Source organism: Montipora foliosa, chromosome 8 (assembly GCF_036669935.1).
Source record: "Montipora foliosa isolate CH-2021 chromosome 8, ASM3666993v2, whole genome shotgun sequence".
Lineage (NCBI taxonomy): Eukaryota > Metazoa > Cnidaria > Anthozoa > Scleractinia > Acroporidae > Montipora > Montipora foliosa.
The window spans coordinates 44,782,362-44,793,769 of record NC_090876.1 but is presented as its reverse complement, the minus strand read 5'-3'; the positions used below and the strand labels follow the sequence as shown (position 1 = coordinate 44,793,769).

Below are 11,408 nucleotides of genomic sequence, written 5' to 3'. Positions count from 1 at the left end.
ATTAAAATGTTAACAACAATACCCGTGGCCCGACACCCAATTGACTTTCTGTCTTCGTGTTAACAGGACGAATTAACCGAGAGACAACACCAACAACGAGCCTCTGAATTAGAACTGGACAATCGCAACGGAGAGTTGCTCCGCGCTGAAGAGACGCAGTTCCAAGAATATGCCAACAAGGTCATTTCAGAAGCCAAAGAACACGGGCGAAACCCATATCCGCTTATCAAAGCCGCCCGAGAAGGGCCAGGGGGTGGCCGAGGCCCAAAGTTTGATGGCAAACAGGGACTACGACCGAGTTACCTTGTTTATGATGGGACAGGCGTACAACTTCCTAATTACTCCAATGGCACCACCCAAGGAGCCCATACAAAGATTTACGGTCACCCAGCTGATAGCATGAAGCGCCTTGGGTTCACCTGGTGAAAGTATCTTGCCTTTCGCGTGAACAATTCTAAACGTTTGTAAAGGAACTTACTTGTTTTGCACATTTCATCGATTCTTTGGGGATTCGTTTATCAATGGATTTATTGCTAGAATGATCTCTTTTAGGCGTGATTCGTCGCCTTGCACTCTTTGTAAATAAATATCCTTGTTACTAAACCAACAACTTTTGCGGTTCTTCGAAATTTTGATCCGCCGAGAATTATGTTGTACTGTTTTCCACTGTCATATGATAAAATATGATTCCGTATTATTGCACTGCATTGAGGAGTTGTTAGCGCACACTGAAGCCTGCGAGTCTTAGACAACATCATATTTCTTATCATCATTTTGCAGTGAAACAAGCCATGTCGTAGTTCGCTTCCCTTCTAGTTGAGAATGATCTACATTAGGGAAACAAAACATTCAAGCGAATGATTGCTTCTTACTGGCCGAGTTCTACAGGGTTTTCGTTCGAGGCCGGACACCGGAGGCCGGAAGTTTCGTCCGGTCGTTTCCCGTTCCGTGTCGGGTACTTTTATTATATTTGAGGGGTTTGTTTTATTTCTTATAATTTTTTACCTTACTTTTTAAAGATAATTTGAGTGAACTCCAGCCTTGCCTGGGAAACTGAATCTTGGGTTCCAGAAACAGTGGAAACAGAGTTGCTGACTGTTCTATTTTAGTAATTTCCTGGGGAGGAGGGGTTTCCCTTAGACCCCCTTAGGTAGCTCCCGCCTTCGGCGCTCACAAGGCGCCTTGCGACGCCAAAAAATGTCCCGTCCGGTGCTTTCAGAAATATGTCCGCTACTTTACAAAACTGTCAAGAAACCCTTGTTCTAGGGCTACCTTGATTTATTCAAGGGAGAAGTGATCCTTGCACTTAGCTGGACAATTTAAGCATTATTCTTTCTTATTATATCTCTCAGATAGTACGCGCGCTGTAATTGGCTAAATTAGCGGGCCGTATTCTACAGTACGGCCCGCTGTACAGCCCGCTAAATTTAAAATTTCGACAAAACATCATCTAGCGAGTTTTTCATGTCATTTCTGTTGCATAAATTTGTACTGAAAACTGTTTGAATCTTGCAAGCAACTATTTCAAACTATTTTGGCACGGCATTCTTTGTGGCAGTTGAACCTTCCGCTTCACTTTGACTAGTTTCCTTGCCCGCGCGCCGGTCAACCGCTTCGCGTTTGGGCCATAAATCAACGGGAAAAAACTCAGTCCGTAACTTACAGTACGGACCGAGAAAACGAGGTTAGTAAGAGGTATTTATATAGACACTTGAAAAATTCGGACCCATGGCCGATGTCAGTGCAATGCTCTACCAACTGTCATGTGAAGCCACACAGTTGCACGTAGGTCAATTTGTTGGGCTCATGTGTTTCCGTAAAAGGACTCGATGAAAGAAATGTATAGTTTTGAAATGCGGGCTAGGTGTCTATAAATAGAGACTATTGTTTTTAAAATTGTCCAGATTGGTGCGAGGATCAGTTCTGCTTTTCGTCTATAACCCACACTTCAATAATAAACTCATGTTTCACTTCAATTTTATGCGCACTCGTGCCATTAATTGAACTGTGAAAATACGGAGCTGGAGATCTTAGAACATAAAAATAATATTATATTCATTGTATCTCCAGGCCAAGCAACAAAAGCAAACAGACTGTCATCTAAATTGACCAATCAGAGCTCCCGTACTTTCTAAGAGAGAGATCTATTTGTGTCACCCAATTTAACCGTCCGTCATGTTTAATAACACTGCTAAATTTGTCGTCGCCAATAACAGCATAAATGCGTTAATTAAGTCCTAATCTACGAGAGGGGAAGTCTCGTTTCTTTTTCAGATAGCACAACTTAAGATAAAACGTTTGTCGCTATGTTAATGGCCACATTTAAAGGGAGACGTCAAAATATACGATATCATAACACAAGCGCGGAAAACAGAGACAAACTAATCAAAATGCATTTTAAAAGTTCGACACCTATCAAATCCTTGTATTGTGAAAGCGTGAAAAATTGAATGCAGCGGTCAGATTTTATTGAGCTTGGCTTCAGACTGGTGACCATCATGAAAAATAGCCCTCCATTCATTGCGGGCGACGAACTAGCCCATATCCGCATCTGGCCACTTTCATCAGCGGATGTATATTCCCAAACTTAGGGTTAGGATTAGGGTCCATACTTAGTCCATACTTGGTGACTGAGAATCAAATACAGAACTGAGAAGATATTATTATTATTATTATTATTATTATTATTATTATTATTATTATTATTATTATTATTATTATTATTATTATTATTCAATTCGATTCTCTCCAGTTGTTCCACTGGGTAATGTTTATTGTGTCTCAGCCATTCCCCGTTGCTTAGAGACACAACACTTTCCTTACTGACAGGGGAGCAGTTCCAAGGATGGCCATAAATTGTACACTTCCAAGGAAGTCAGGTACATCTAGCTTTGCCAAACCAGGTCTTTGCACCTTTTGATATGTTTCCAATCGTATTATTGGGACTTTCGAGGCTCCTTGAATCCTTCTGATTTAAAATGCTAGTTCCTGGTACTTTTCAACCTTCTCCTCTTCAGTTCTAGTGATAGTCTTGTCCGCTGGCACAGCTATGTCAATAAGTGTCCATTTCTGTGTGTCTTTATGCACTAGAGTAATATCTGGCCGATTATGTTTCAGCACTTTGTCTGTGTAGATAGTCATGTCCCAGGTAATCCTCACTTCTCCATTTTCTGCGGTTGGCAAGGGTTGATGGTCATACCACTTGTCATTAGACTCCATCCCATACTTCCTGCACATCTCCTAGTGTACCCGCAGGGCCACCTTGTCGTGGCGCTTCCTATACTCTCTGGGCAAGCTTCTTGCATCCACTGACAATGTGTCGTACTGTTTCAGTGGCATCTCCACATGTACACAACCTACACAGTGGTGTCTCTGAGGTCTTATCTATTTGCTGTACTACATACATTGTACATATGCTGTACAACTACTACATAGTTGTGTAACTTTAACCCAAGACAAACTCGAAAAACTGTTAGGCCGAGCAGTATCAAAAACCCCAATTACAATCCATTCTAACCTTCTACAATTTTGCCCATTTCTACTTCCTTTTGTGTGTGCTGTTTTATTGAAACCTTCTTTTATTGTTTTAAGTAGCTATTTTTGCGTTTCGGTTGGTTTAATTTGGTTCCCACTTCCCAGTTGCTGAATGTGTGACATGGCTCCTATAAACACCGATTTCAGAACCGGGTTACTTAAATAGGTGACCGCCGGTGTTGAGTACTTCCGTTATATACTTATCATGGAATTTGTGCTTTTTACTCCAACGGATATCGCAGGTGTAATATGGAGTGGCAAAAGACACGGGTTCAAGTCTACACTTTCCTGAATATCTCGTTGTTTTCATCTTTGAACTTATGTTTAAGTACGAAATCAGTTAACTTTCATGTAATTTCACCGTAAAGGAAAAGTTGGTTTCGGCAGATGTTATTTATGGTGTTATCCTTTTTCAAAAGCCACCCAAAATCGAGATTCTCTCTATATGGGGCTTTTACGCAACGTCATGGCTTCCGCGTTTGTGGACAAAAACAAGGGATTTCTCATTAGTCTTTTTTTAGCTTACTAGTATTTGTATATTGCAACACTCTGCAACCCATTCCAAGAGGCTATTCGCAAACCACCTACATCCCTGAAACCTCGGCGAAAAAAGAAGTGTTAAGTTCTAAAACGATAACCAATCTGAAAACCGATAAACAGGTTTATTTTGAAATTACACCCTTGATTGGCTTTTAAACAATGTTATGAGTATTTATGGTTTGTGTATCCTGCTGACATCGTTTCCGTGTTTTATATGTAAAGTACTTGAAATTACTGACTGTTAATTAGATTGTCGCGAACAAAATGGCATTCTATTCGGGCAAAATGTTTCCTCGGCGTAATCCACCGCCTTCGGATCATAGGTTGCTTATGGAACCGTGGTTCAAGCATCGTTATTTGGTTTACCTTCAACGAATTCAACAAGGCGGTGCTCCTATGGGTACGTTATGCTCTTGTACGCTCGGAATTCAACCGAATGTTTACGATCAGCTACCCTCGACGCAACAAGCCCAAGTGGCCGAAATATTTCGCGCTGCTGAAGGCGCTTGGGCAGAAGAAGGTCCCCTTGGTGGTTTCGTCGCAGATCAACATGGAGGAGGAGGAAGACCCGTTTTTCCGGTTTTCTTGTCCGAAATACCACACCAAGGTGACCGCCTTATCAAGCCATTTGCGTGGTCTTGTACGCGAGGCACATTTTGCCTGGCTACTGGCGGAGTTAGACGTTTGATTGCAAGACCTTATGCGACTGCTCAGTTTTACTCTGGACATACACCAGACACTGGATTAGAAATGTGGCCTCTATTTTTGGTCTTTGCAGATATTGCTGTTGCACATTAAACATATTTGAATTGTGCCGAACTCAAGGCATTTGGCTGCAGTTGTTCAAACGATGGATGGCGCTATCCGCCGGATAAATCACTATCCAGTGGATAAGTAATAGCGAAAACAATGGCACTATCCAGTGGACTGTGATTTATCGGGTGGATAGCGTTATCCACCTTTTGAACAACTGGGGCCTGGTCACAAACATGTCACTCTTGTGTATTTTTGTGTTGCACGGTTCTTGATTCGTACTAAGACTGAAGTACAGCTGATGTAATGACGAAATAACTTATTTATTTGACTTGATTTGCGTTAAATGTAACTTTCAGTTTACAGAGTCCCCAATTAGTGCTCCAGCGCTAGAACGACTAGACACTTAAATAAAGTTCCTTTCCTTTCCTTTATGCATTTGTTCCTGATACAATGTTCAAAACCCGTTCCGAACTCTAGCTAACTGAATTTTATTCTAGTATACTCCCCAACTCATCTTCTCGGCTTCACTTGCCTTGAAATAGCCAACTGGTTTACCTCCTACCAGTTGGGATGATGTGAAATCATTCTTCTGTACTGTTCGTTTCGTTTGCCCTGAAAAGCCCTTGTAATTAGAAGTGATAAATTAAATATGTATGCGTGCTAACTTAGATATAGAATATGAATTAGCATAACAGTTGAACTGGAACGGAGTTTAAGACGATACAGGCAAATGGCTATCTTTGTATAACGAACTTGTTTCTAGAAGTCGGCTTTCTACACACAAGCTGACCTTAAGAGTTAAAAGAATTTATTAAGCTAATCTGACTCGTCAATTTTAGGCCTTTAAAAAACTGACTAACCAACTCAGTGGCATGTGCGTGCGCCAATGAACCAAAACATTCTTTGTGATTTTCGACTTTTTAAACAAACATTGTCTGGTAAATCGTGCTCAAATTTGTAGTGACAGCTAGTATTCGATTCTTGAAGGATCGGTTACAAACAACAACCGAGCATTTGCTTATCTGGTAAGAGATCCCTTGAAATTTCTGTTTGCTGTTAACATTCTGGGTCATTCACCCCTCAAATAGCCCCCATTGACGGGTAATCGTCTGACGTTGGACAGCCGGAGTAAAATTTATCATGAAGCTTCACTCTCAGGACGAAAAAGGTTATTAGCCCAGTTGGATCGGCCTATATCAGTCTTTGTCAGCCCTAAAACGCACGAATTACCCATGTGCCAGCAGCCTTGGCTCGTACAGTATTACATAACAGTAATTACGACCTCGGCGCGCGGTAATTCTAAACAAAGAGCTGACGTACCTTCTCTCGCTGATTAGTTAGTCGAGCGCGTGAAGAAAGAAGACAGGCACGCGCAAGAGGGGCTGCCGTAGTCAAGGGGACGGCTACCGCAACTACAACGCCGCAAGACAAGAATATCATTGGTTAAAAAAGGATGAATTTCCGTGAGATTTTTTTGCCGTAAGCAACAACATGAACTCACCAAAAATTCTACGTTTTGATAACAACGTGAGCATGTAACAAAGAACCATTCCTTTTCTGTTTTAAAACCGTTCGTACCCATCCACTTTTACACGATAGTTCGCCCGTATTGTACAAGATGAACAAGACGGAATAATCGGGAAATACTTGTGATAGCTTTAAGTTATATTTTGAAATGATGTTAGGGTTGCCGTTTCTGATCAGGTCCAGGGAATTACTTTATATTTTACTTGTCTTTCATTGTACAACTCTGAAGGAAAAAATGACTTGTCTTGTTTTGTTTGTTTCATTCGAAAAAAACGTTGCTTATTCCTACAGTTTTCATTTCGCAGGCTGTATTTTGGTAAACTATAAACTGTTTATATATTCCAATTCAAACCACAAACTTCTCAAGCACGCAATGGCCATATGGGCCATTATAAGGCTTGTTATTCGCAGTTAATTGAAAGGGCCTATATAACAGCCTGCAGCAATGTTTCTATTGCTCCAAGATCAATTCTCAAATTCTCACTTGTGGCTGCTGAGTATTTTTGCAGTATATTGTTTTGAGAATTCAGTGACATTTCCATAATCTCATGACGTTTTTGAACTGCATAGATATCGCTATAAAGTGATATTTCATTCTCTTCAGTGGCGCTTTTTTATTCTAACTATGAAGAATGAACTCTTTGCTGACTAACCTTCACCAAATGCCATGGATCGCAGGTATGATAGATTTTAACATCTAACAGATCTTCATTTGAACTTCTTTTGTTATCGTGTTGGTACAGAACCGCCTGAACTTTGTATGTAGGAATTGTTAACAGCAAATGAATCGATAGACTGTGAAAATGATTGTGCCGGGAGACAATTCACCAAAGGCGAGTCGTTCCGTCGCAACATTGTATTAATCGTTATTGTTTTGTTTTGTATATGCTTACGTTACGTTTTAACCACGCTCAAACTAAATCAAGTCCTTAATGGAACAGTGGAATCTCAATTGTTCTGTGATTGTAAACTTTAAAGAGACTACCGTTATCAAGCTATCATTCACAAGAGCCGTCTTTGAAATTGCTTCTATAGTACGCATTCCTTGCATTGGTAAAAATATACCAGGCTCAATATTTCTTATCCATACCTGAGTGATTACTTACATCGCCTTTATATTGTGTCAAATCAATTTAACGGAAATACTTACTAAAATACCTCTTAAACCGACAGCCTGTCTCAGTGGCGGCCTGGGTTTGCATACAAATATATATGTCCAGGAATGCCCGTAATTGGATGCACACGAATTTTAATATTACGTGTCACGAAGTTTCCCCTTATGTCATCAGACTTCACATGCAAAGTGTCGCCCAATGCAAACTCTGCTCCTCGAGTAAGGATAAACAGCCGTATTTACCCTAAAATTATAAATAACACTAACCTTTACCCTTACCTTGTTGTTGGAAATAATGAGCAAAGGTTTAGACTTAATATAAAGGGACCCTTAAGTATAACAATGAGAGGATTTATGTCCATTATTGAATCGTTTGGAGCACCCATTGTAGCTTGCTCTGTCGACGGCGCGATGTTTCCTTAGAAACGAAACTTAGCTTCACAGTTTCTTTCTTCACCCTGGGTTATAAATCACGGTGTCGGCGCTGGACACGGGCAGAGAAAAAGCAAATGTTCTCAAGTTCCAGGTTTAATAGGGTGTCACTGCTTCCTTTGCGTTGCAGTTACTATTCGATTGAACAATATCAAATATAGAAAAAGTTCCATTTTCAGAGCAAATCCACAGGGACTGCGGAACGTATTGTTCCCTTGTCCGCTTTAAAAATTTGCTTGTGTTCCCTTGTTTCCGAAATTATTTCGAAACTTGTTCGCAGCTTTTTTATCCCTAAAATGGTTATTATTTTGTCTTTGTTCCCTTGTTTCCCGAAACCTCTGGGAAGGCCTCTTAGACTCAGTCGAATGACTATTCAGTGCTCTCTTTCAAAACAGCGTTACCGTTCTAACCGTGTACAGAACAGCTCACCTCAGAGAGGTTTTTTCCGTAATTCGTGGATTAGCTTTTCTTGGTAAGGTAAAGGTAAAGTCTGCTACGAGCCTAGAAGGCCCATCAGGCCAGCGCTTATCTCCGGTTACTGTAGCGTGAAGCGACTAGGAGTATTTCTACGCCCCCTGGATGGGATGCTAGTCCATCGCAGGGTTACCCCCAGCATTAAATTCACCGGACCGTGAGAGTAAAGTGTCTTGTTCTTGAATTTGGTCAATTGCTTGATGTTTCAGTCCCATCGACATAGTATAGAGAAAACCGCCACTAATCGTCTTATCACGCAAGACTGGTATCAGTAGTTTAGACATCCGGTTTCCGGTCCCTATTCGAATTATGGATTTTGAGGTTATCATTGCATTTAAACGTCACCTCAAAATTGTAAGGTTTTGGATAATAAATCAGCCTTGTGAAAAATTGTTTCTACTTCAAAGAACTCATTCATGGGAGCAAGCCGTCGAAACGAAAAATTATGACCGAATCAGTTTCCATGCGATATCGAAACTGAAACCGCTTAGCCTCATAGAATGCTTTCTTTGGTTTTCTTTGCCATGTGTTTCCTTTGAAAGAAGAGCAATAAATCCACAAAATTTACAGGTCATTTTGTTTCGCAGGCTTAAGCAAAATGAGATTAAAACAGTTCATTTGCTGTGTATTGTAAACAATTAATGAGCTAGAAAATGACACCAGGGTGCCAGTTCGTGCCTCGTTCCTGCGATCGTGTGTGACACTGGTGACAAATTTATCATAACAGGTGAGCCACCATTTCAATGATAAACCAGCTTCAAGTTAGATAGTCTCGTTCCCAAAGTACTTATGAGAATAAAAATGCCGGTTTCCAATTCTCTGGAGGCCATCGCTATGCGACAGGAGGCTAAACGATTCGAGTCACTGTGTCCGAACATTCAATCTTTGTACGACCTTCTAGAAGAGATCGACAATGTTCCACTCAAGCGGAAAATGAGAGAGCTTGTCAACCGCATAGAAGGTAGGCATACGTCAGCTCATATATAGAATTTTTTTGTGCAAGTTGAAAAGTTTCATGCGAGTGAATGCACAGGAACAACAGCTTGAGATCACGGCTATTTGCATGCGGCAAGAGAATCGGCGTTTTCTTACCGAGCGTGTAAATGAAGGAAACCAGATGACGGATCGTTCTGGCATATAAACACAACGAGGTTGCAGTACTTGACTTTCCCAGTCTTGTGCGTTGGTAAACAAAGCCGACCTTACAAAATTCCCAATTTCTAAGTTTTGTCGATCGACGTTTTCATCTGCCTCTGAATCTAATCGTATATGTCCTTAAATTAATTTGAACAAGCAACGGACCTAATGCAAAATTTATATTTAGCCAATACAACAACGAGGATTTCATGATTCGCTTTTGTTGAAGAAATTTGAAAAAAAAATCAAACCCTGCTGTTTTGGCATAAAGGCGATCTCGGAAAATGGATCCAGTATTTCAGATCGTCTCTTTTTCTTCTTTAAATCGCTTTTTAGGTTATCTAAATCGGCGAAAAAAATCCGATGAAATTATAATTCGTCGGAGAATGTCTTGTGTTTGAAACACGCCATGACAAAACACGTACATGTGGGCCAAAATCTTTGATAATTATTACTGACGTAAATTTTGATTTTAATATCTGGGCTTTATTTGTCGATCGCTGATTTTATGCCGTCTTGTAAAATTAAATATATGAGACTTCATCGAAGTGAAAAAACGGCAGACTCTTCTTATGTTGTGTGTGTGTAAATATTGTACACAGTCATGAAAAGAAAGTGTTTGCATTTCCTGATGAATTTATTTGGGCGAAAACGGAGTTAACGCCAACAAGCGTGATATTTGATTCAAGGACTAGCGGGAAGATATAATGGAAATAGTTTTCTTTTGTTCTGTAAATTTCAGGAACGGAATCAATTTCATGCCTCTTTCAGCAGGTCAATTTCATCGCAACAAGATGCCACTTAAATTCGACGTGCAATATATTATTTTTTTTGTACGCGCTTGAAATTGTTTACCAAAATCATAGCATATTTGCATTTCATGTGCTAGACATTAAAATTAAAGTGTTCCTTCATACAGTTTTCAGGGTTAACATAACATCCCCAATATAAAATCGCAAAGGAGTACACTGGTGGAGGGGATTGCCGACGCCTAAAATACGAAAACTGTTGATACATATTGTGATATTTCAATACTTTTCCGCTGAAACGATGTTCACGTAAAATTTTGTTTCCCTTGAGTAATTTGTACGTTAAGTTGTATGTTTTCTACTAATACTGCTGTTAATTATTCAATTTTATACCTGTGTTATGTTGCAGTTATTATGGGTTAGGGTTAGTTACTAGTTAATGTTTAGCGCTTTATTTTTGTTGAGATATTACTTTTCCTTGTACTATTAAGCATCCTTTTGTCTGATTAAAAAAAAAAAAGATTAATAGACAGTCATTTCTTATATAATTATTTGACTTTTTAATATATAAAATTTGGCAAACCATTAGAATCAATCAACAAAGCTGCTATAATTGAACTGTTTTCCTAGGTCTATTATAAGATTGAAGTGAAGATAAAAATATAACTCTTTCCATGGAATGGTATTGAAAAAACATCTTGCAACAGAGACAACACAATCTGGTGACTGGAGGGAAACTCAGGAATCCAAAAATATTTTGGTTACTAGCATTCATAATTGTTTTCTGATCTCTTTGAATACTAGCTTGGTTACCAGAATGAATTTTCCCTTCTTTTGAAATGGAAAGTTTGATCAGATAGGTAATTAAAATTAAAAAGCTGTCATTGGCAGTCCATGGAACGAAATATCTTTGCAGGGCCTTCATAGGTCTAAAATAAGTACCCTTGCAAATTAAGTTTTGAGTTGCAGAATTGTATGGTCTCGAGTTGACCTGATCAACTGTACAGCCTCTTGTAGCTTATACAGTACATGTAATATTATTAAATTCTCAACCTCGGATAATGCAATTCTCGTGCTCTGATTGGTTCACTCAATCTCGGTTATCAGCTCATATATACCTTAGTTTGACCTTATATGGTAAATGA

General features: G+C 39.7%; 3 protein-coding genes across 4 annotated transcripts in view; all 3 read left to right on the top strand.

Annotated features, from left to right (window-relative positions):
- The window catches only part of LOC137967248 (cilia- and flagella- associated protein 210-like), an 18,053-nt gene extending 17,450 nt beyond the window's left edge, over positions 1-603 (top strand). Inside the window, exon 16 of the mRNA XM_068813765.1 lies at positions 67-603. Within this exon, the coding sequence (XP_068669866.1) occupies positions 67-426 (360 nt within the window). The 3' untranslated portion in view covers positions 427-603. The remainder of the gene's footprint in view (positions 1-66) is intronic.
- A 3,498-nt stretch (positions 604-4,101) lies between these two features.
- LOC137967249 (uncharacterized) lies at positions 4,102-5,261 on the top strand. Its single transcript, XM_068813766.1, has one exon. The coding sequence runs from the start codon at positions 4,339-4,341 to the stop codon at positions 4,870-4,872; it is 534 nt and encodes a 177-aa protein (XP_068669867.1). The 5' UTR covers positions 4,102-4,338; the 3' UTR covers positions 4,873-5,261.
- Positions 5,262-6,890: 1,629 nt separating this feature from the next.
- Positions 6,891-11,408, top strand: part of LOC138013207 (arf-GAP with GTPase, ANK repeat and PH domain-containing protein 1-like) — a 35,926-nt gene continuing 31,408 nt past the window's right edge. Inside the window, exon 1 of one of the 2 annotated variants that reach the window (XM_068860224.1) lies at positions 6,891-7,035. In XM_068860224.1, the coding sequence (XP_068716325.1) occupies positions 6,990-7,035 (46 nt within the window). In that variant the 5' untranslated portion in view covers positions 6,891-6,989. Of the gene's footprint in view, positions 7,036-9,114; positions 9,339-11,408 lie in introns of those variants that run through there. The other variant, XM_068860223.1, reaches the window with a different exon arrangement.